Source organism: Puma concolor, chromosome C1 (assembly GCF_028749965.1).
Source record: "Puma concolor isolate L17-30 chromosome C1, mPumCon1.1.hap2, whole genome shotgun sequence".
NCBI lineage: Eukaryota > Metazoa > Chordata > Mammalia > Carnivora > Felidae > Puma > Puma concolor.
Window position 1 is genome coordinate 206,710,966 of NC_141674.1, and position 25,283 is coordinate 206,736,248.

The following is a 25,283-nucleotide window of genomic DNA, read 5'->3' on the forward strand; positions in this document are numbered from 1 at the left end:
ACGCTTGGTTTCAGCTCAGGTCATGATTTCATGGTTTGTGAGTTCGAGCTCTGGGTCAGGCTCTGTGCTAACAGCGTGAAGCCTGCTCGGGATTGTCTTCCCCCCTCTCTCTGCCCCTCTTCTACTTGCATTATCTCTCTCTCTCTCACTCTCTCTCCCTCTCTCAAAATAAATAAATATTTTAAAAGAAGAAGGCACGCTTACCTGCTAACGATGGCTTGTGGCATCAGTATCAAGCTGGAACATACCCGCCTGGAAAGCTGCTCAATCGGATTGAGTTTATCATACATGGGTCAGGGTGATGTAGAAGTTACAAGCAAATTGCTGGAGTCCAACTACTTGGGTTTAAATCCCAAATTCCAGCCCTATCAGCAAGGTGGCCTTGAACTAATTGACCGATCTGGACGTTAGTATTTTCAACCACGAAATGAACGCATGAGGCCTTACATCTCAGACACAGGCAGTTGCATTTAAACAAACAGAGCGTAATCCATGTCTGGCATGTAGGTAAGTGTTCAAAAATACTAAAGGGGATGGAACCCTGTAAGCCTGAGCTTTAGCGCCAGTTCTCAGGATGCTTCAGGAAGGACTTTAATTAAGGTCTTGCCCATCCGATCAATGTCCAGGGGTTAAGGTGTTAGGGTTTTGCACATTCTAGTTGTATCTAGTTGTATCGTTATTCGGAGGAAAAATAATGCTTCAAATCTCTTGCCCAGGATTAGGGGTTTTTCTATGTTCCCCACTCCCTTGCCTCATCCTAGGAGCACTGAGTGGCTAAGGCAATTAAAAACCTGAAAAGGCAGAAACTTTTGTATATAAACAGAAAGCTGTGACTGGAGAAAGCATAGAGATCTGTGTTATAGAAAGAAAAATGTTATCGCTGAAGTATCTGGGTAGACGAGGACAAGAATGCAAATGTGATAGCAAGTCTGAACATTGCTCATGCTTCTCTGCATTTCTGGGGAAATGAGCATTAGACACATTTATGGGAGAAAATCAAACGCTTATAGATGCACTTGACTTCCCCAGGAAGCCTTCCCTGACCTCCCGTTGGTGCACGGTGCTCCTTTGTACTTGTGGTAGAGACTGGCTAGCTGCTCAGCTGATTTAATTCCTCTTCCTGTGCACACAAGATTCTTATTTCCGGCCTCCAAACAGTAGCTTAGGCCCATGTGATGTTTTGGCCAATAAGATAAGAGAAGTAGAAATACAAGCCCTTTCCAAGCCTGGCCATAAAACAATCATCTACATTCTCTTAGGTGGTGTCCTTAGATGCCACAGATTGAAATGGCAGCCTCACAGGAGGAAAGGAGCTTGGATCCACGTCACTGTTTGCAAAGTTGCCAGAAAGATCCTCTGCATCCTCATCAGGCTATGATGATGTTTGCTAGAAACAACACTTCAGTGTGTTAAGCCCTGAAAATCTGGGGCCATTTATTACAGAAGCTAGCATTCATGACCCTAAATAATATAAACGTCTCATATGACACTACACTGAAATCGATCTCAAAATTATTTTTCAGATGACATGTGGCAATTTTGATGCCATTCTGCCAGCTCATTCTAGAAAACCTAGGGGAGACTATTGGTCACTGAGATGGCTAATTACGTGTCAACCTGAGTGGTCATGGAAGGGGGGTCCACATTAAACATTATTTCTGGATGTGTCTGTGAGGGTGTTTCTGGATGAGGATAGCACTTAAATTGGTAGATTCAATAGAATGCCCTCTCCGGTGTGGGTGGGCATCATCCAATATGTTGAGGGCCTGGATAGAATGATAGGCAGAGAAAGGCAGCATTCCCCTCTTGTTTTCTGCCTTAACTCTCTGAGATAGAATATCTCATCTTTTCCTGCCCGCAGATTGGGATTTACGCCTTTGGTGTGGCTGGTGCTTAGGCTGTTGGAGTTGAACGGAACTACCCCACTGAATTCCCTGGGTCTCCAGTTTGCAGATCATGGAACTTCTCAGCTTTCATAAATCCATGAGCCGAGTCCCTGTAAAACGTCTCTCTCCATATATTTATAGATATAGATATATTTCTAATACAGTTGACTTTCTGTCTTGTTAAACAAGTGGGACAGAAAATACCAAGCCCAGTCAGTCTCACAAATATCTTATTGACTACATGTTAATATAGCTGAATCTCGAGAGATACTTAACTGAGAAAGAAACACAAAATAACCTGTTTTACATACCCCAGATTCTTTTTATTTCAAGATCTGTTTTAAAATGTCTCTGATAACACTAAACAGCATGCTCTCGTTCTCTGAAGCCAGCTGCTCTTAAGGGCTTTCATTAATACATTGTAATAAGTCTTGGGACTGATTTTCAATTAACAGGGGCTCAGCCAATTGATAGTTTGTTTAACGAAATGGTGTAATGAGGAGAGCATTCACCCTTAAAACCATGGCCCTTATTATTTTTGTATGCCACATTCATGTAGAAGTTGATGAAATTGATGGGCTTTCTCCCCATGAAAACACACATAGACATGTCACTATTAACATTGGGACCATCTTTTAGGGATACTCTTGGACCCCAATGCACTCTCAAGGATCCAGGAATAAAAGCTTCTGGTAAGGATGGGTAGCTGGTCACTTGGATCAGTAGCAAAGATGTTAGAGAGGGTATAGAACTGAGGATGTTACAGAAGACAGGTTATATCACTAAAAATGCTCTTGAGACTACTGTAGTCCCCTCTTATCCACGGGAGATACATTCTGAGAACCCCCAGTGGACATCTGAAACCATAGATAACATCGAACTCCATATCTATGATGTTTTTCTTTCTGATGCATACAGGCCTGATGCATACAGGCCTATGAGAACGTTTTTCAAATGTTTATTTATTTATTTTGAGAGAGAGAGAACACGAACAAGCGGGGGAGAGACAGAGGGAGAGGGAGGGAGAGAGTGAGAGAGAGAGCGAGTGAATCCCTAGCAGGCTTCATGCTGTCAGTGCAGAGCCTAACACGAGGCTCAGTCTCACCAACCGTGAGATCATGACCTCAGCTGACATCAAAAGTTGGACGCTCAACTGACTGAGCCACCCAAGTGTCCCTAAAAGTTTAATTTATAGATAAGGCACAGTAAGATATTAACACTAATAATAAAATAGAATGACATTATATATACAGTAACAAGAGTTATATGGATATGGTCTCTCATTCTCTCAAAATATCTTGTTTTCTAATAAAAATTTTTCTTTTAGTGTTTATTTATTTTGGGGAGAGAGAGACAGAACATGAGCGGGGGAGGGGCAGAGAGAAAGGGAGACACAGAATGCGAAGCAAGCTCCAGGCTCCAAGCTGTCAGCACAGAGCCCGACGCGGGGCTCGAACCCACGAACTGTGAGATCATGACCTGAGCCGAAGTCAGCCGCTCAACCAGCTGAGCCATCCAGGCGCCCTCTCTCGAAGTATCTTACTGTAGTACACTCACCCTTCTTCTTGTGATGATGTTGAGATTATAAAATACCTAGGTGACAAAGTGAGCTGAATGACATAGGCACTGACATAATAGTAAGTTACTATTGACCTCCTGATGCTACACCAGAAGTTGGGTCATCTGCGCCCAGGCCATGGTGGACCGTTGGTCACTGAGACCACAGATGAAAGGAAGACTACTGTAATTACCATTTGCTGAGTTCTGGCTAGATCATCTGGTTAGACACTGTGCTAACGTTCTAATATATTTAGTCTTTATAAAAGTTTGTGATATTGTAATTGCCACTCTACAAACCAGAAAATGGGCCGAGGAAGTTAAGAAATTCACCCTAGGTTGCATGGTAGGAGGGGACACTAAATTCCAACCAAAGTTCATTGTCTTAATTACATTGGGATAGGTGCAAAACTCATAGAACCTAAGTCCGATTTGCTAATGCGTGGTTCTCAAGGGCCAGGGCCATTTGGAAGTCAAGGTTTTTTATCCTCTAACTAAGCACACTCAATTGGAATTCAAGACCTTGTGGGCTAACCAAAGGACAACCAAGAATTCATGGATTTAGAAACAGCATGCATGTTGACAAATTATTGAAAAGAGACAACTAGATTCCAGGTCTGTATACGGCAACTACTTTATTATTTTCAAATGCAAACTCTTTGCATTTAGTTTGCTATTTTACAATTTTACAAACTAGGTATAAAAGACCATAAATAAATGACATAAGTTATGTGTACCTAAAGTTCATGAAGGGAAGAAAAATACCTTGACAAAATAAAACAAAATAGAAAAATCTATGTCTAACTCAAGAGAGCGCTCAAATTTTGGAACATGTACGAACCAAGCAGTGTTCTGTTAATTTCCTTTATGGTATGAACTAAATTATAATAGGCCTTGTACATTCTAATTTTAACCACAGTCCTTGCATATTCCAACATACTTGGAGTGATACAAAAAATAAATGCACTCTTCAGTGTGTATCAACGCTTGATGTTTGGAGAATGTTAAGTGAAAATATTGCTTCTAGAACTTTCCTTGACTGGTCAGAATTTGCGTGTCTTCGGACCAACATTGAGGCTATAAGCGTGTATGGATTAATACACATATCCTTCACAGATCGAATACAAGAGTTCTCAAAACATACACACCAGTAGTGTCGTGAACACAACCTGTCTCCAAAATAACTCTTTGAACACACCAGAACGTTTCATCCATGACTGTTAAAAATAATTTGGGGCCGGCAGACACATGGTGAAGCTACTCGATTTGGTGCAGGGGAACAGCTTAATGCTGCCCTAATGGAAGATCTGAGCAAGATTCAGCATCTGAACTCACTAGGCCAGCACTCGCTTATGGGGCTAATCCAGTCCCTGAAGTTGGCCTCCTGCCCTGACCTCTGGGGAAAGATGACCAGCTCAGAGATTCAACCTCATTTCTTTATACATATTTTTCAGGCATCAATGCATAGGCACATCCCTTTAAAAATATAGTAAAGTCCCCAAAAAGGGGTGAATTCACTTTGTCACTCTGGCATAGCTATGAGAATACAATGCCACACACCCTGTCAGAATGTAATAAATATTTATTGATGATTTTCTCTACTTCTTCAATAGCATAGGGTTCGGAATCTTTTTTTTTTTTTTTTTTCCCATTTTTCCCTGATTTGATGTTATAGCTTATGTAAATGGCCACAGTTTCTGCAACCGTAGCTGAGAATACGCAAGGCAGCCACTCAGATTATGAAAAAATGGCAGTATGTTGGCTGGAGTTTGGTACACGTGTCCTATCAGAACTGAATCTTCACACACTGGACCTCAGATTCTAGAAGGCTAAGAGCCATAAGAGTTAGCTGCATATGAATTAATTGTAGAACTCATCCTCTAAACTGGGAACCTGAAATCACTTGAGGACATTTAATCCCAACTATGCCAACCTCAAGAGTCACCGGCATGTATTTTTCTGTGACATTGAGAGACAAAGTATTAATCCGGGACACATCATCTCAAAGCCGACACACGCGTCTACGTTCATCTCCGAAAGCGCATGGGTTGCATATATTTGTTCTCATTCAACGAGTCCATTTATGCAGGAAAACAAAGGCTACTTCTATTCCACTTGGGGTCACCAGACAAATTCCATCCCCTTCTCTCTCTCTCCATCAAGAAATTGGTGATTCAGATGGGAAGTTCAGTCCGCATTAATGATCTCGACGATGGGTCGTCACCCGCATGGATTTATATTCTAAAATTACCCCCCCGGCTAAGGTGAAAATGCCTCCATCCAAAGCTGTCGAATTACTTATTAAGGTTAGTGTGGCAGTTACGGAACACACTTCTAGATACAGGGCATTGAACACTTCCGGGCTGTCTTTCTGAGGGGACGGGTGTGGTCTCCAGGCCCACTGTCGCACGCGGCTCGTAATCTCAGGACCGGTGGAAAAACCAGCACTCTCCGGGTGTAGCATTCCACAACATTCGCAGGCAGGTCTAAGCATGAGGTTAGACGCTCACGCGCGCACACACACCCGCGCACTCGCACACTCACACCTATGTACACACATCAAAAGAGATAGTCAGCTCATATTTAGTCTAGGAAAAAAATATATTTATATCACTGCAATGGCACACCCTGGGTAAAATGTGACTTCAGCAATGCATATCATAGGCAGCTCAAGGGAACTGGCTTTGTTTTGCGTAGTGGCACCTGACCTGGTGTCCGTCGTAAGACCTGTAGCCTTGGGTCACTTGCTGCCGCACCAATGCAGCAGTGACGCACAGGAATGAGATACGGAAATACATATAAATAAAACCACAAGGAGTTTAGGAACAAGGGCTCTGCGGAGTTGGTGCTGCGAGGCAGTCCGTTCCTCAGTGCAACGGGAGAACAGGTGCTGAGCCTCGCACGTTTGCTGTTTCTTTCACTGGGAAAGGAGATTGGAACGTCAGCCATTTGTTCTTTTCAGGTACGGGGGTTGTTTCATCAGGGTCTTTGCTCCAGAACTGGCAGAGGGGAAGCAGAAGAAACACATCTCGAAGGGACTGAGGAGGGTGTGTTCTGTTTTCTTCTGTGGGCTTTGTGATCGACAGGAAGGGCTGTGAGGCCAAGATAGCAGAATCTACTCCCTGTAGAGAAAGGAGCAAGATTTTAGACAAAACATCAACCAATACGGCCAGCCAGTTGTCAGCCAACGTTACGGGCAAGAACAAAGCACGTAAGGGTCGGTGTGGCTCAGTAAGATGCAGCTCAGGAGGGAGAGCATGAATTCCTGCTTTCCTCCTCTGAAACAGGACCACTACAGTAACAACAACAACAACAACAACAACAACAACAACAAAAGTGTTTATTAGTAGCTTAATTATAACAACTTGGGGAAGGGACTCGTGTTACTCCTATCACACGGATGAGGCCATTGAATCTCAGCACAGCCGAGCAATCTGCTCTGCTCACAGTCATGTCACACATGGCGAAGGAGCAAAGCGGGGATTCGAACCCACACAGTCTGAGTCTATAGCCATGCCTTATCCACTGGGCAAACAGCCTCTGTGAGATGAAAATTCTGACTTGTGATGATTCATTTGTGTAAGAGGAGAAAGGTAAAATGATGTGAAAGGCAAACTGTGTTACAGGTAAAGCCCCGGATACTAGCTCCCAGTATTTCCAAAAAGGGAAATTGTGTGTTGTGGGAACAGATCTGGAAACGCCACAATCCGCCATTATTCAACGACATGATTGGCAAAAATGCAAATGAAGAAATAAAAATCACTGAACGTTTTTCTTACAAAGGAACTTCTAATGAAGGAGAGTATCTGGTAAAGGAGTCATACGAGTTGCATGGACCAGGCACAGAGAGGGACCCTTTGGGCCGTGGCACGGGGAAGCATTTGGTGTGCCAGTGAGAAAGGTTTTGGGGGCTCAAGCCCACCAAGAACTAATCAGTCACGACTGCCCCATCAGTCTAGCACTGGGCAGATCAGCGCGATGCAATGGAATCATCGTGGCTCTCCAATGTCCTCACAATTATCAACGCAAACCCGAATAAGCAGTTCCTCTTCTTTCTTTTGTGACAACTGACAATCAAGGTAGCTTTGGGGACTGTGTCTTCCACCACAACAGCGTGTTTGGCAGCGAATGACCTCAGGTATCGAGAGAGCAAGGATTAAGGCCGGAACGTATCTTCAAAGACAGTTTAGCTCGTTTTATTAAACCAATCGTTTACATGCTGGTTTTGAACCTATGTGTGTTTGTCGTGTGTGAGATATAAATCCAGGTTAGTTTCTTTGAGGTCAATAACCATGATTTGGTCTTGTAGAGAACACTTTAGTCTATTTGGAGAGAGAGAAATAAAGTTTTCTTATAAAATACTCGGATAGAGATTACTTCTTAAGCAACTTAAAACTATACATGTGGGTACGGTTATAACTAGCAAGCCCTCCCTGCAAGAAGCCTCTTGTCAACATCATTCATTTTGACAATTATGGGGGGGGGGGGAAGAAAGAAAGAGAAGGATTTGGATCTACTTTTCCAGCTGTGTCTTCTCTGGAAATTAGTACGTCTATCAAATGTAGTTCCTGAAACCTGACTGTGCAGAGACTTAATCAGGCAGGCATGTATTTACATGCAGGACAAGGAGAACAAGAGTATGACCTTAAGACTGTTGGAACACAACCAACGCCATATGGATAGGCACACTTTTGGAAGGTGATTTTGTTGTACTGCTAGAAATCCTACTCTTAGAGGAGAAAAAGGAGTCCCAAAACACTTCTGTTCCCTTTCAGTTCCCCAACCCTCTTCTTCACTAAATGCCTGGATATAAATACATGTTATGAAAATAGTTTGTAATAGGAAGTGGGCTATTTGGGGACTCACTGTGTATGTGCAAAGGGTTGGAGGTTTGAAGTGACAAGGGTAGGAAATATGAAGGATTGTATCTAGCTGATGCCAGAATATTCTAGGGTGGAGAAAAATAAACGTTAGCTCCTTTGAATGGAGACAACCTCTTTATCACGGGGAAGTGTATGGACAAAGACCAAAGCATGTGGTCTATGTGGCACCATGAGGGAAAGATGTGACTTTCACTGCATCTAAATAAACAAAACATTGTTCCTCTGAATCCGTTATGAAGGCATCAAAGTGTCTTTACCATCCAGTTCCATTCGTTACAACGGGATCTGACTTGTGCATTTCATTTTTTTTTTTTTCAATTATAAAACAATGTCACGAATTTCAAGGCTAAGCGACAAAGGAGTATTTGGTAGGTCTACAAAGGTAGGTGTACCTTTTGTACAGACACACGTTTAAATCACATCCTCACGAATCCATTTAAGGTGAAGCGGCTTTGCGGGCACGGCTCCTACCACTGAACTTCATTTCACCTCACTCCAGCATGTCGCAATGCAACATTTGGGTTCGCGAGTGAAAGACGGATGAGCAGCACCCGGAAAACCTTGGAGGAGGAAGAGCGCACCTTCCTTCCGTGAAGTCCAGCGCGTTCTACACAAGAGCGTGTCACGTACGCTTACGACAACGCTGTGTGTTAGGAAAGGTGTTATTATTGAAGTTATCACCATCTCTAATTTACAGGTGGAGGATCTGAGTTATAAAGAAACATGGAGTGAATTTCCCAGTGTCAACATCTCAGCTGGCTTTCGAATCCATAGCTGTCTGGACGCCAGAGCCTGGCTCCGTGCCCTGGGAAACAATGCAACCTTCCCACTGTCCTCCTGTTTCTCTTCTAGAATGTGTAACTTCGCAGAAGCAGTGAGGTTTCACTTTTACAGCTACCGGATATTATTGTGGGCACTCGGAAGGCCCTCCGTTGGCCTTTCCACTGGCCTGGACTCTACCTCCTATGCTGTGTTAAAATGAAGATTCGGAAGGCAACCTTTGAACGTCGTAAGATTTCACGTCCCACCTGGCAATCCTTGCCTGATGAGCTCACGTACACAGATACGTGCTGAGAAAACAACACAACGACGGCCGCACAGTGTCCAGCATTAACTCGTTAGGGTATCTGAGAGCTGACACGTTCTCTTTTTAGAAACGTTCTGCTTTGAGTATGTTCAGCGTTTAGAAAAATAGCTCAAGTCTTAAGCTGCTGCCTCGAGGAAAGCAAGACTTCTAATTATTCGGTGTATGCAAGGAAACACTCTTGACTTACAAGATAATGTCATAATGCCACCTTATTTGAATTGCACCGTGGAGATTGAAAACAAAATACTCCACAGATTCCCTGAAGGAAAAAAAATAAACATATACATTTTTTATTTTTTTTCCAGCAAGCAAATAACCCCACCTACATTGTCAACTTTGAACATGAATATCCGGAACTCTCAGGGTTCAGCAAAAGTGGTGATGAAACAGAAATTGCTGGAGTAGTTAAAAAAAAAAAAAGAAAGAAAGAAAGAAAGAAATTTCACATTCCTTCTGAAGAGAAAAGCTTTTACAACCAGCGTGGCAAAAAGGTTTTTACTAAACTGTCATGATTTGACAGCATCAGATTGAACATGCCTTTTGCTCTATAAGAAATAGCTTTCAGCATAAAACCAAGGGTGGGGGGGCGGGGGGAGGAAGGTCATTAAAATCAACCAAGTTTTTGTTTAAAAGCGCAAATGGAAGCGTTTAAGAAGTTAAAATCTGTCCAGGCAAAAAGAGTTAGGTCGTTTGTTTCTGACAATACACAAAGCCATTTAATTCACGTTTCACGAGGAAAATTCTGGGATTAAAATAGAAGGATCTAAGGCTCACGGCCTTTACGGATGAGAAGCCATGTTTTCCGGTAGGTCACATTCTAATAGCGAGGACATCAAGGTAAGTTCCAAGTCTCACTCCTGACTTCGAGGTAAATCCTCCCTGGCTGACCCTGTCTGGTGCCGGGGCTACAGGAGCAGGGCAGAAAATAAGAATAATGGATGGACCTTCCAGGATTTCTCAACTGCAGCAAAGTCTCCAAAGAATGAGGCATGATCCCAGATTAGAGGTGATTACTTTGTACCCCAAAGATAGGAAGTATTTGTGGCCTGAATGACGGGCACCAAAGGGTAAAAGGAACTCAGTGTGAGAGAGAGCCAGTGGGGGTCTAGGTCCATGTTCCCAAACCTGACTTCGTATGGTTCCTATTTCACTTCTTCCCGAAAGAACAACAGGGAAGAACCTACTGGCTTCCATACCGGTCTCTACTCCCACAGTCAAGAGAGGACTAACATCCTGAAAGAACCCCTAACTGCCTGACAGTCATGAAAGAATATTTATTGGTTGGTGTTTCAAGTTGGATCGAGTTAAAAAGAAAACCAGAAAAAGAGTTTTCACTGGAGAAAGATCCATTGCGGATTCTTTTGCCTTACCTTGTAGGTCTGGGTTTGCTTCTTTAAAGGAGGGAAGTGTGAAAGTTCCCTATTCAAGATTGTCACGGTCCACTATCCATAAGGTAGTTACAAGAAGTTTGTAGAGTCCCAAAATACGACTTTATATGGCACAGCCTCAGGCCCAAAGAAACAGACCTTGTTTGTCCAGTGAGGGGGAGGTGTTTGGGTTTTATTATTATCATTCTTATTATTTTTATTTTTTAAAATCCACTTTCCTTTTCTTTCCAGACCCTTATGATGACTTTCAGGTCACCATAAGCCACGAGGTGGCCCGATGAGCTACGCGGTTTTCACCTAGGTTGTTTTCCGTGGTAAGAACCAAGCCTTAGAAGCTACGACTGAGTCCTTCCCAAATGTTCCTGGGCATGGTATTCATTCTGGTGAGAGCAAGAGGACGGTCATTTACACCACAAACAAAATACTGTAGTTGTAATTCCAAATGGAGAGAGGATCAAGGATGTCTCAGAGAAGCTCAGTGTCTGTCAGCAAATACTCATCAAAACCCGGAGGTGGTGTTCTATTTATACAGGTACGTGTATTTTACAAACTGGTGACGGACGGAGTACTTCTGAGACACAATGGGTTCCAGGTCTCGATTCGAGCGACGGTCTGTCATTTCCGTAAGCCCCGCGATCTCAGCAAAATCTGTACACCGGGCGACGCTGCAGGTTATTTTACTCTTTCTTTCATTTCAGAGGGCGAAGACGGAGTTAAAAAAAGTGCAGTTCTTCAATTAAAGTGCATGGATGAGGTAAACTAATTTCAAGAGTTCTGAGTTTATTCAACAGCACTGGCTCAGACAGGAACCATTCGGCCGTGTATCTGCTGCATTTGGGTTCTCATCGCCTGGACGCTGCTCAGAATCTTATTCTGATGTGTGACGGCTGTGATGCCGATTCTTGCCAGGTCACTGGATGCGGGGGGAGAAGTGAGAGGGAGAGAAAAAGGCATGAGGGCCGAGAATCTCGTTTCGGGGCTTCATGCAGACACACATTTGAATCAGCCACAGCTCATACGGCACAACAAGGCAGGTATGTTCTAATGTCTAATTAAGCAATTTAATGCAACAATGTAGGTGCTCGAGAGGCTGTGCAAAAATTACACGCGATCAAAATGAAAGGCATTCCAGTTTTCTTTTTCTTTCTTTCTTTCTTTTTTTTTTAATGAGTAGGATGATAATGCAGCTCAAAGCAAGAACGGCAAATACTATTAAATCTAGATTTACCCTTTGGTGTTACATCGCTGAGTACTTACTCCTGGTTCATGTGCACTATAGCCTCTAGTGTGGTATAGCCGGCAGCCGTGAAGTTATCCTTATACCGGTCCATTTTAATGGCCTGGAGCCAGTCGCCAACGGATACCACGGCGGAGAACTCGGGAGAGCTCGGATCCAACAAGGCGGTGTTAGGTCTGGCGGTGGAACGAGAAAGTGTGGACAGACGAGAACCATCAGTGAGACAGCAAGACTCAGAAGTCAGATTGCCTAAGATAGGCATTGAAATGCCAAGGACGGGCTTTTTAGAGGACTGCCTGTTGTCAAATGTCATCGTGTGATTTTTTTTTTTTTTTTTGCCCCTCATCGCACAAAGTCGCTAAAACATGTATCAATCGCCTTCTCTGCCCTTGATTCCACGTCCTACATTTGTTTCTTGGGGACCTCTTGGTATACTAAGGATCATCCCAGTCTTTTCACGTCTCAGCCTGGGGGGAAAGATTGGGGGAGACCTTGTGGCTGATACCCGTTGAGTCTTTGCAGGAAGAGGGAAATTCCTGCCAGCACTATTACATACCTCAGGACAGCAGCTATGGAAACCCTAGTGAAGTAGGAGTAAAACAAAAAAACAAAAACAAAAACAAAAAAAAAACAAAACACTGTGAGCTTGCAACTCGCCAGACTTGATGGAGCGGAGAAAACAGCAAGAGTTCAAGTCCAGCGTGCTCCCAGCCAGGTCTGCAAGGCAGGCTCAGCGCATTCAAACAAACTTGGGGACAGCAGGGAGTTAATGCCCTCTTTAATCAGCCCATGCCTGACCAGCATGTGTGCCAAGACGGGAAGGAAGAATGGCCACTTTGATCACCGCGTGGATTACGGAATTCGCTTCTCGTCTTCCCTTGCTGGGGCTCTTAAATAATCATTTCAATGAACTCTAGGCACTTTTTATGAGCTTATTTCTTAGTTTACGCATTTCTCAGGCCAGGTGTCTTATGTTAGGTCATTGTCAAGAGTGACTACAGTTCAAGGCGGGAATTTTGCCATTCCTCGTGATACTGATAATACAATAATTATTATCAAGAGAAACATAGTCCTCTTTATCATCAAACTACTTAATAATTATTGGGTAGACCTTCACCAGGTATTTTATACCACCTTTACTTTAATCACCTGTAGAGCAACACGGCTACTTGTTTATTATATTTCCTGGAGCTCCTGTTTCCCTAGAAATTATAGAATGGGGTTGATCTTCACATTCTGACCTAGTTTTCCTCCTGAGGCTGCGCTGCTTAAATAGAAATGTTTAAATAGGAATATCATCATTACTGAATTTTTAGCCAAAAAGAATATATTCTCTTGTGAAAACAAAATTAAGTCGGTATAATGCCTTGATTAATTTTCTGCATGGCAAAATTAATCTAATTCCATTGTTTATTTTATAATTTTTACCTGTTATTTTGGTTTGCAAAAATTCTTTCTTATGTAACTATTTTAAACAAGACTTGTTTTATCAATCAGTTTTGTGTCCAAATCGTAGCTTGCCACTGTGAATTTTTACGTCCGTTATTTCAATTAAGTCCAATTTTCTGAGTAAAATTGTGTGAATTTTTATGACAAGAATAATCAAGATTTAACTCTTCCCCCAATAACAAGTAACATCACATAGAATTTTAGACATTAGTGTTCATGTTTATCAATAATATTCATCATTAGACAAGACCAATAGTTTGCATTTCTAACTTTAAGCCAAGAGCATGAATAGGGCAACATGTAGGCTCAAGGTCAAAATGACCTTAGGATGAAAATAACCTCATTCACTATCAATGAACTCTAAGGATTATTTGCAAGCTTGCTCTGGAAGTCTTTGTGCTCTCTGTGGAACACCATGACATCTGCCTAATTTTGTGCTGAATCACATACAATGTTATACTACATCCCATTATCAGCAAGCAGTAATCAGCATCAAAGCTACCGAAGTACCATCAGCGAGAAGAATTTAGAATTCTAAAAAGTATATCCAATAACTCAGTTTGTTCTCAATTTGTTCTGCATAATTGTACGAAGCACACATTATGCAATGTCAGTGGCTGAAGAGTTTATACCAGCAGGAGAAGCACCAAATACCAATGAACCAGCCTTAGGACCTTTAGACAAAATTCATGGGATCCGGAGCTGGAGACCTAAAAGCTGGAGGAAATTCACCTTGGAATAGAAGAGGCCAGAATTGAACGGGATATCGGAGAATTAAAGAACAAAAAGTAGCCTACTTGGCTATCAAGTGGCAGAAGTAAGATGTGAACTTAGCCCATCCCAAGTGTTCTTTCAGAAGAGCTTGATCATTAAGCTCTTGGGCTGTGGCAAATGCCAAGGGATCTGAAAGCCCAGAAGAGAACAGAGGGTGTCTCTGCTGCTTGTTCCAGATTCTTCGTGCACTGAAATAATCAGCATATATACCTTCTCTTCCGCAACCATTAGGCTAAGTCTGCAGAAGGCTGGAGGGGGAGCTCCCTGCACTGACCGAGACTGGAAGGTCTTGGACATTGTGGGAAAAAAAAAAACATCCTTCAATTTTTAACTCAGCGTCATGATGAAAGAGGAGCCTTGGAGAATTGCAGATTTGGAGGTGAGTAGATACCTTACTTCTTGCAGGCTCGAAGCAGCTGATTATCTTACGCTAGTCTTCATTTAAATCATTTAACTACCAAGGGCGGTCTATACTCTTTGGGGTGGGACCGGTATCAAGGTATCCGGAATCTTACACCAGGTTGAAAAGTTCCTATTGAATTAAGAGCACTCGGGAGTATCTGGGATCTTCTTTCTGGACTGATCACGCTTCTTCCTTTTGCCCTTCCCAATGAAACAACTACCTATTTTACAGATGGTTCAATTATATTCATTTTTAAAACCCTTCTCAAACATTCAGCCATATGCTTTGCAACTTGATCAGTTTCTATTTTGGTCCCGCTTCCTTCTACTCTTGAAAGACTCAGTAAAGAGAAATGTTAGGAACTGAAACCGAATGAATTTTGTGCTTTGTAAGCTTGTAGGCGCCTATAACCCTTTAGAAGTCAACCTAAAACAGTGCCTGAAAAGGGGCGCCTGGGTGGTTCAGTCGGTTGAGCATCCGACTTCAGCTCAGGTCACGATCCCCCAGTTTGTGGGTTCGAGCCCCGTATCGGGCTCTGTGCTGACAGCTCGGAGCCTGGAGCCTGCTTCAGATTCTGTGTCTCCTTCTCTCTCTCTGCCCCTCCCCCGCTCATGCTCTATCTCTCTCTGTCTCTCAAAAATAAATAAATGTTAAACAAATAATTTAAAAACAGTGCATGAAGAGCTGTCCTCTACTCCTCATTTTTTACTAATCCAGTGTTCCTTTCCCTTCCCCAAGTATAGCATCTAGTGACCTGAATGTCTTCCCAAAGTACATTTTATCTTTCTTCCTAAATGTTCAGGTCCAGCATAATAAAGTAAGCACTTTAGCTATTTGTTGCTGGGTTTTTTAATTTTTTTTTATGTTTGTTTTCGTACTACTTTTTTTTTTTTTTAACGTTTATTTATTATTTTTGGGACAGAGAGAGACAGAGCATGAACGGGGGAGGGGCAGAGAGAGGGAGACACAGAATCGGAAACAGGCTCCAGGTTCTGAGCCATCAGCCCAGAGCCCGACGCGGGGCTCGAACTCACAGACCGCGAGATCGTGACCTGGCTGAAGTCGGACGCTTAACCGACTGCGCCACCCAGGCGCCCCCGTACTACTTTTTGAGGCCCGACAGGTGTTAGGCTCTGCGAAATGGTGAACAAAACTACCATAAATACTCCATTAACTGAGACAGAAGCCACCCAGGCTGCAGAGAGCTGTGCAGTGGCCTCTGACTAAACGGCAGGAATTAAAAGTGAGCCACCGCTCGCCTGCCACCTCTAATGTATTATTTCTTTTTTTTTTTTTTTTTTTTTTTAACGTTTTTTATTTATTTTTGGGACAGAGAGAGACAGAGCATGAACGGGGGAGGGGCAGAGAGAGAGGGAGACACAGAATCGGAAACAGGCTCCAGGCTCTGAGCCATCAGCCCAGAGCCCGACGCGGGGCTCGAACTCACGGACCGCGAGATCGTGACCTGGCCGAAGTCGGACGCCCAACCGACTGCGCCACCCAGGCGCCCCTCTAATGTATTATTTCATACATCACTATTAAGAAGGCATGGCCGACCTGGAGCTCTCGGTCCCCGTCCTCTTCAAGCTGTTGGGGTTGCGGATGAGTTTGTCCAACATGTTGACAATCTGCCCAAATTTCGGCCTATCACTTCTCTCCTTCTGCCAGCAGTCTAGCATCAGTTGATGGAGTGCAATGGGGCAGTCCATTGGAGGAGGTAGCCGGTAGCCTTCCTCGATGGCTTTAATCACCTATCAGAGAAAACAGAACGCTATATATTAAGTGGCCAGGGGAAGCTGCTGTCAGAGGTCCATCCTCCTGACCCGCAAGTTCCCCTGGACGTGCAGCTGCCGGCAAACTCGAGCATGGGAACAGCACCAATTTCTTCGCAGAAGCCAAAGCTGGACCTGAGTGTTGCTGGCAACGGGACAGGGAAGCCAGCTGTTGCCATGAGCTGTTCTCAGATGACAGGCAATGCCAATCTGAAATTCTAAAGTGAAGAACGCATCAGTGTTCCGAAGTGGTTAGAACACAATCAGATCAACAGCCTGGTGTTGGGCTGGCTCTCGGAGATCACATGGTGACCGCCCTCCTCCTCCTGCTATCCGGCATCCTCTGAGCCCTCGTAACAAAAGACACTCTAGCCTCGCGTTACAGATCTTCCTTCAGAAGCGTTCATAGTTGCGTCCAAGATGAACGTCTCGTTGTATCCTTTTAAGCCTGTATCCTCTTGCACAGACAGCTCATGGGTCAGTACAGGAGCCCTCCTTCCAGACCTCCCAATCCAGAAGACACTCCTTCTCTCTAAAATAGCACTCTCCTCAAACCCTCCACATGGCCAACCATTTTTCCTTTTGGAAAACCAAAATACACCAATATACCAACGCTACATCACATTCTTGGGTCTCAGTTGTCTGACAGTTGGCCCTGTTAAAAGGTGTTAGTAAGTGGATTAAAAAAAAAAAAAGTAGTAGCAAAGAAAATTAAAAAAGAAAAAAATTCTTTTCGAGCATTCACATTCTGAAGGGGACCTCTCCACATCTAAGGAAAGAAGTTATAATGGTAGACGGTAATTGTCTCATTGCCCAGAGTTCTCCCTGCTTAATAAGACGTGAGTTAACTCTCTAACAGTCTTTCTTCTAATTCAAAATTTTTGCATCTGTCTCCACAGGTATTACAGTAGTTTTCTTATTGGCCTTTTGCAAAGCCCCCCATCTTTAGGTTATGAATCCCAGTAATGTAATATCGTAGGACTCATGCCAAATTTAAGGAGGGGGAGTATTTCATAATTTCTTGGCTACACATTAGCATCATTTATGGGAATCCAATGAAATTCTGAAAGATCTTTTTTTTTTTTTTTTTTGGTCTGGAGATTTTTTAAAAAGTTTTATTCATTTTAAATCAGTTTCGTTTGGTTTCTATCAAAATGGGTAGCTGCTAATGAAACAACCAGAGCTCTAGCCATCTCAGTGGCCACACTGGATTCACCCCGCAGTGGGGTTTCTATTTCCTGTTCAACAACTGGTCTTCCACAGCAAACAGTTAATTCAGCTGGGTCCAGTTTCTATGTATCAGTATGATTATTGTCTTTTCAGCTGGCACACAGTTTGACAGTCCTCTTGTGATTTATTAAGCCCCCTGATCCTTTTTCTCCCGTGTATTTTTGCCAACATCCTGTTGTATTCGTATTATTTACTACTCCTTCTAGAGTAGACTTCTACATGCTATCTTACTAAACATTGGTCTCTTTATTTCTGGCAATTACATGAAGTCAGTTTGATCTTCTGACTTTCTTTTATCTTCCCAGGTGCATGGTGTTGACTCTAGACTTGATGACAACATTTTACATTGAATTGATGAGAATGAGAGAAATATTGGGCTAACGCCAGGATAACACAATTTGTTACGAACCCTCAGACTGCTTAATACTCTTTCATTAGCCCCCTCTCCACTGCCAGCTTGGAAGATGGCTTGTGGGTTAACAAAGCATATTTTCTCAGTTTACTGCTGAATCCTTTTGGGGGGCTGAAGAGTAAAACAAACAAAAAACTTGGTAAGTTTGCCACATTTGCGACAGTTATTTTGAGTCCATTCACCATACGCCAAATGAATTCTACTCATGAAAGTGATTTCCCAGTTACATTTCCTATTGATTCCTGTCCTACGCAGAACCCAACGGAGACAAACACGCGGGAACGACAGACCGACATGATCTGTGGGAGAGAAATGGCTTCAAATGCTCCTCACGGAGAAAACCAGACAACTGAAAAGTTTAAAACGATAAAAATTATTTTAACGTAATAGAGAAACTGCCAAAACCATGGGTCTGAAAATATTCAGGGCAGGGAAACGGACAGGATCTTGAGAGTCGCTGCTCTTCTGAGCATTTGGTCACGACCGCCAACTGAAAGAGAGTTGAAGTATCACATCGTTAAAGGAGTCAAGGTATGCATTACTTGCTCATTTAGGTTGTTTTTGTCCTTCCGTCAAGTCTCTTATCCGAAAACAAATGTTGTTACAAGGTAGGTACTGGAAGGTGTCTGGAGCACAATCACATCAAACAACGCATTACACACCCCTCACTTCTGTAGTTTTTTTTCCAGCCTGCAATTACCTACTAGTTATGCTAGTTGCTGGCCTTCTTCCTACCCGCTATGAACTTTTCTGTATAACTTAACAGATAACACAACGTCAACACCATCATTCCTCTTTTTTTTTTTTTAAATTTTTTTTTGCAACGTTTATTTATTTTTGGGACAGAGAGAGACAGAGCATGAACGGGGGAGGGGCAGAGAGAGAGGGAGACACAGAATCGGAAACAGGCTCCAGGCTCCGAGCCATCAGCCCAGAGCCCGACGCGGGGCTCGAACTCACGGACCGCGAGACCGTGACCTGGCTGAAGTCGGACGCTTAACCGACTGCGCCACCCAGGCGCCCCTCATCATTCCTCTTAATCTGGCTAGCGAATTCTTTTCTGCGCCCCTCGCCGTGGAGTGCATTAGTTTCTCTATCGCTCTGAACATTATTTTATTGATAAGGCAACCAGCATCCGATTTCTCGAGTTCTTCATCTAATAGCCAAGGCTGTGCAACCTCTTGCTGTTTCAGGACAAAGCAGATGGGCACGTGGCATTCCACATCAGAGAAAATTTTTGAAAAGGAGATTTTTTTTTTCTAAGCTGTAATTTTTACTGAGAAATTGAAGGCCACGCCTTTGGAAGCCCTGTGTGCTAATATTTTACTTCACACGTACAACTAACAAGTGTTCCGGGAAGACCCCTTGGTCCAAGTTTTTTGTTTTTCTGTTTTTTTCCTTCTTTTTCACTGGAGATGTTTGTAATTAAATTCTATTACTCTGGAATCTTATTAGTGTCATTATTGAATGCTTTTCTGAAATTGCAGGCATTGTGGATACTCCCTTACGAAGTAGTCCAGATGGTACATTTAAAGGGATGTGCATAATTTACAAAGGGTCATTTAGTGAAGCTTTATTTTAGAGTCCTCAAGGGGCAAGCTCTAATTACAACTATGCCAGCTTTAAAATATTCACTAGTTCTCTTCAGATAAACCCTTGGTGTCCATTTTTTCACATGTGAAATTTGCGTTTTTCATATATCCTTGTATTTTCCTAGAAATCAAAGTTGAATTGTATGCCACTGTGGATTGGAGCATTAATCACGTAAAAGATAAATCTATCGAATATAAATCTACAAATTTATAGATAAAAATATAAATCTACTGAGTTGGTCTCTCATGCTGCCCCCATTTAGGCGACGTAATTTTGGTCCTTGAAATCCACGACTGTGGGGTTTAACGAGATTATTACACACATTTGTATTGAGAATCTTGAGTTTCATGTATCATTTCAAGCTCAAGCCTACTCCATCATACACTGATGCAATCCTTCCTGAATCTCAATGCAGAGACATATATTTCAGAACATAAAGACTCACGTCTTGATTGGACATATCCCAGTAGGGTCTCTCTCCATATGACATAACTTCCCACATAACGATTCCATAGCTCCATACATCACTCGCTGATGTGAATTTACGATAGGCAATTGCTTCTGGCGCGGTCCACCGGATAGGAATCTTGCCACCCTGTGAACATTCGAGCCATAAGTTATTCCCTAAGTACATCACTGATGTGCCATTTTAGTCCCTGAATGTTCTTACATTCTGTCCTGTTTGCCAAGCAGGACAACAGCATTCCTGAGATAGCTCTCCAAACAATAATAAGAGACTTGTTTATTTTAACTAGTCTTCTAAGTTGAGACACTTCTCATGTGTTTTCTTTGGTCACAGGGAAGTGAACAAGTAGTCTGTTTAATTGTTTTTTAAAGAGCCTACCTATTTGAGTTCTGCTTCAGGTGATATTGTAGGAGAAAGGAAATCGCAGGATTTACAACATGCATATGTTATGACGGTATATCAGTGGATGCGTAGCTGACGCTCACTTTGACTTCCTGCTGAATTCTCTCACCCAGCAGCACAATGGCGATATTTAATATTGCTTCTGGAGTCATGAACTAAGGAAGTTAAATACGAAATTTTCTATCCTCCACACTGCCATCCTACTTTTACATAGCATGAGAAAGATGCTTAACATGGTTAGAAGGTAATACATTACGCAGGCTCTTAGAGGAAGACAAGTAGCAGATGCTAATGTCATTACTGACTTTAATGGAGGGAGGGCACCTGCAAACGTGGCAAAGGAACTGACTATTACCCAGAAAAAGTTTAAAATTGGTGCTTGATTTTTTTTTCTTTGCCCCAAATGTCTATTGTTTGGTTATTACACTTAGGTGAAAGGGGTTTTGAATCAAGTTTCAAATTTCCTCAGGTTCCATCTGGGGAAATTAATACAACTTAACTTGAGACTCCAGCCGTTCCAGAGAACATCATTTGAAAGCTTGCTTTACTGAGGCTGCTAAACAAGACACTAAACAGTCCTAGAAATTACATTGATTCACTGCAGTGTGACTGAAACACTGAAAAGCCAGCGTGTTACATTTCTACTTGTTCTATACAGAAGGACACTTGCGCTGCCTTCCACCTTCCTTAACTAGTTGGCTAAGGTTTAATCCACGTAAATGGATCATTCTCAAAGCCTCCTTTAATCTTCCTCTCCAAATAACTGGTAAAAATACAAGATCTTCAGTATTCACAAAGATGCATTCTTTCTTACATGAATGGACTTAGAATTCAAAAGTGGATATATGTGTAAGTTTCAAAGCTAGAGCCACGGCCATAGAACACTACCAGGGAAAAAAAAGAAACCCACCCACCCACCCACCAACCAAACAAACAAAAACAATGCTTAGGATTGTAAATGCAAAGTGAGCATCAAAGGAGGAAAATGTCTGCTTTCCGTTGATTTCAGCAGTGCCCAGCCCTAATGGCCAAACACTTTTAGGATTCTGTTTATTCCATTAGTATCTTATATTCAGATTGTCCAGCTAAGAGAGGATAGCCATTAACTGTATACTGATGACTCTTAACTGTGCCCTAATCCGGCCTATCTACCAGGAGTAAACGAAGGCCATTAAAGTTGAAAACTCCTTGCACAGTGTAAATGATTTATAAATCCTGTATACACATTCTCAGACTCAGTGGCCAACCAACTAGAAACGTTGCTCTACCTTGTTTAAAATAAGAAGACTTTTTAATAACAGAAAAGAATCAAATGGAAAATCTAAAACAGGAAGGAAGGAAGGAAGGAAGGAAGGAAGGAAGGAAGGAGGGAAGGAAGGAAGGAAAAGAAGAAAAAATAAGTGTAATAAATACAATAATTACTCAAAGCTCTAGTTTGCAGTTTTTAAAGCAGTCACACATCTTAAGGCGGTTTCAAAATCCCTCTCAGAAATACAGCTTGAAAATGAATGCGGGGATATGAAGAGGCTCTGAAGGATGAGGAAACTTACAAAATCACAAAGGGCTTAAACATCAAAGTGAGAAAAGAGGAACAGTTTCATCAGAGTCAAAACCCAGAGGTCGCAAATCCTCCTTACCCTGGTGGTGTAAGCTGCTTCCGGATCATCCTCAAGTACTCGGGACATGCCAAAATCAGACACTTTGCAGACCAAGTTGCTATTTACCAGAATATTCCGTGCAGCCAGATCTCGATGCACATAGCTCATATCCGATAAATACTTCATCCCGGACCCAATGCCACGAAGCATGCCCACCAGCTGAATGACAGTAAATCTGCCATCATTCTTCTGCATAGGAAAGGAATAAGGAAAAATCTCATTAGCATTAGGCCAAATTAATTTTCACCAAAGCATTTATTATTACTTAGATCTTTTTTGATTTCTGTATCAAGCCTGCAATGAAATGCCACACTATTTCCGGACCTTTCTGACCGAAGTCACTAATTCACTAGTAGAGTGTATCCTAAGAACTGGGTTTGCTTCCTGTGGTAGATGGAAATTATCCAACTGTAATGAATCTACGGCTCACATAGCCCCACAATGCAAGAATAAATCAAATACCACCCTCATTGAACATGGATTATTTAATAGCCTTTAAAAATCACATCATTCTCTATTTCTCCTCTTCTTCCCTTGCCCCATTAAAAAATTCCATGAATACAACTAAACAGAATGGACGCAAGGAGTCTGTTAGAGTTTTCTAAATACCGACATTCTTGGGTTTAATATAAAGTAGTCACGTACCCTGAGGAATGCATCCAAGGAGCCATTCTCCATGTACTCTGTTATGATCATTACTGGTTTACCTAGAGTTTTCAGAAAGAAAAACACAAACCCTTGATGAGCACTGCAGTTAATGAGATAAAAATGGGCTGTGCACAATTTTACTGCCAAGACACCTGTCTTGTGCGATCTAATTTAATTAAAACAAGCCAAGCTTATGCCTCAGCTGTGGGGAGCTAGGAATGAAATATTAAAAGGACGGGTAGGTTTAAATTCCATCTGGAAGGTTAACCCTTTGGGTGGCCTGTTGACAAGGTCTTTAACTAAAGTGGCCTCCGGTATCCAGGGAGCACATGAATGGATAATTGCTCTCTCAAGCAAAAGGGGAGGAAGATAAATGGGCCGGCCTGTTTAAAGGCGAAAAAATCTTTAGGATAATTAATTTATTTTGTCCCCAGAAGAGCCACTTGTGTGATGCTAAAGGAATCGATGGACAGAGAAACTTTTTTACTTATTTAGAGAAACTCAAGTTTCTAAGAGCAGTAACTACGCAGGATACTTCATTACTCAGACACATCTTAAAGCTCAAGCATGCACAATATTAACCCCTCTCCCCCCCTCCCACCCCACCTTACTCAGATCGGGAGATATCTCCTTTCTTTTCCCTTTCCTATCTATAAAAAAAGTTATCCTATTTGGTCCTTTAAGCGGACAACTTCAGCAGCAGCGACAACAGCAACAACAAAAAAACAAAAATCAGAGAAAAGTTGCAGGAAATTATTTCAACTGAGACAAGTTAATTCAGCACTAGGATATCCTTGCTCCCCCTTCACCTGTTTTTGTGTGTGTGTGTGTGCTTGTTTGTTTGTTTTTAGCAAAGAGAATAAAATGAATTTGGGGCGCCTGGGTGGCGCAGTCGGTTGGGCATCCAACTTCAGCCAGGTCACGATCTCGCGGTCCGTGAGTTCGAGCCCCGCGTCAGGCTCTGGGCTGATGGCTCGGAGCCTGGAGCCTGTTTCCGATTCTGTGTCTCCCTCTCTCTCTGACCCTCCCCCGTTCATGCTCTGTCTCTCTCTGTCCCAAAAATAAATAAACGTTGAAAAAAAAATTTTTTAAATGAATTTAAGGTTTGGGAGAAGTGGGGGGGGGAACAATACTTTTAGTTTACTTTAGTTTTCTTTCTGAGGAACTTAGGAAATAGGAATCATTCTTTAGTTTCTTCATGGCTGCCAATGGACTCAAGATCTGAAACTCCTTCTTTTTAAATAGTGTTTGTGGGAGGGAATTGGGGTGGGGACGTAAATCCTCAATATTGTACTAAGGGAAAGGTTAAAGCAAAGAGAACATAAAAGATTCCCCGGGAGGAAAATAAAATGCTCGTTTGATAAATCAAAAATATTCACTTTCATCGCTATACTTGTGGACGGTTTGGACTTAGACATTCAGTCAGGGAAAATGGACTGGGGTAGGTCACTGCTGGAAAGTTCCTGTAACCATCCTAACTTAATACCTTTCCCACCCAGAATAGACTCCGTTCTGATGTGCGGAGGGGGGAAATGTCTTCAATTCAGAGGCAAAAATTAGGAAGAACAGAAATTTTCAATCTCAAAACAGTCCAAGTTATCAGTTTTTAAAATCACTTGTTTATTTTTAATGTTTTTACCTTAAAGTTTATTTACTTATTAAACTTGTAAGAGAGAGAAGGGAGGAGGGGCAGGGTGAGAGGGAGACAGAGAATCCCAAGCAGGCCCCTCACAGACAGTATAGAGCCTGACGGGAGGCTCAGACTCACCAACCCTGAGATCATGACCTGAGATGAAAATGAGCCATCCAGGAACCCCAATCATTTTTTTTTTTTTTTTATTGTGTTTTTGGTATCATGTCTAAGCAATCTTTCCGAGGTAAAACTTTTGGATGAGGAAATGATACCACGGAGAGTTTATTTTCAGTGATGAATGAAAGCAAGCCAGCAGAAAAAGGGGAAGTCGTGGCTTCGATCAAAGGGTGAGGAAAAAAAAAAAAAACAAAAAACAAAGGGTGAGGAAAACCACTTCCGGTCTTTCCCCTCAGCTGGAGGGAGTCATCTCAGAACACCTTTTCTGTTCTCCCTCAATATAATAAATAGGAAGCTCTTTGCTTTACTTATTTTATAAATTATTAAATACATTTGTAATAAGTTAATTTTATTAATTTATTCTGACAGAGAGAGAGAGAGAGAGAAAGTACGGAGGGTGTGGGGAGAGGCAGAGAGAGAGGGACTCCTAGGCAGGCTCGGTGCTTGAGCCCGGTGGGGGACTCGATCCCACCAACCCTGAGGTCATGACCTGAGCCGAAATCAAGAGTCGATGCTTAACCCACTGAGCCACCCAGGTGCCCCGAAGCTCTCTGTTTTAGATTCATGTACCCTCTACATCTGCGGCCACGGACAGACCAAATGCATCCAAGTGAGCTGTAATGAACCC

General features: G+C 42.5%; 1 protein-coding gene across 4 annotated transcripts in view; it reads right to left on the minus strand.

The window, feature by feature from the left end:
• Positions 1 to 4,052: 4,052 nt before the first annotated feature.
• The window catches only part of EPHA4 (EPH receptor A4), a 151,936-nt gene continuing 130,705 nt past the window's right edge, over positions 4,053 to 25,283 (minus strand). For 2 of the 4 annotated variants that reach the window (XM_086719741.1, XM_025935207.2), the window contains 7 exons: positions 22,843 to 22,904; positions 22,177 to 22,386; positions 20,117 to 20,266; positions 16,222 to 16,415; positions 12,059 to 12,214; positions 10,784 to 11,714; positions 4,053 to 6,565 (listed from right to left, as the gene is read on the minus strand). In XM_086719741.1, the coding sequence (XP_086575867.1) occupies positions 11,600 to 11,714; positions 12,059 to 12,214; positions 16,222 to 16,415; positions 20,117 to 20,266; positions 22,177 to 22,386; positions 22,843 to 22,904 (887 nt within the window). In that variant the 3' untranslated portion in view covers positions 4,053 to 6,565; positions 10,784 to 11,599. Of the gene's footprint in view, positions 6,566 to 10,783; positions 11,715 to 12,029; positions 12,215 to 16,221; positions 16,416 to 20,116; positions 20,267 to 22,176; positions 22,387 to 22,842; positions 22,905 to 25,283 lie in introns of those variants that run through there. The other 2 variants (XM_086719739.1, XM_086719740.1) reach the window with 2 other exon arrangements.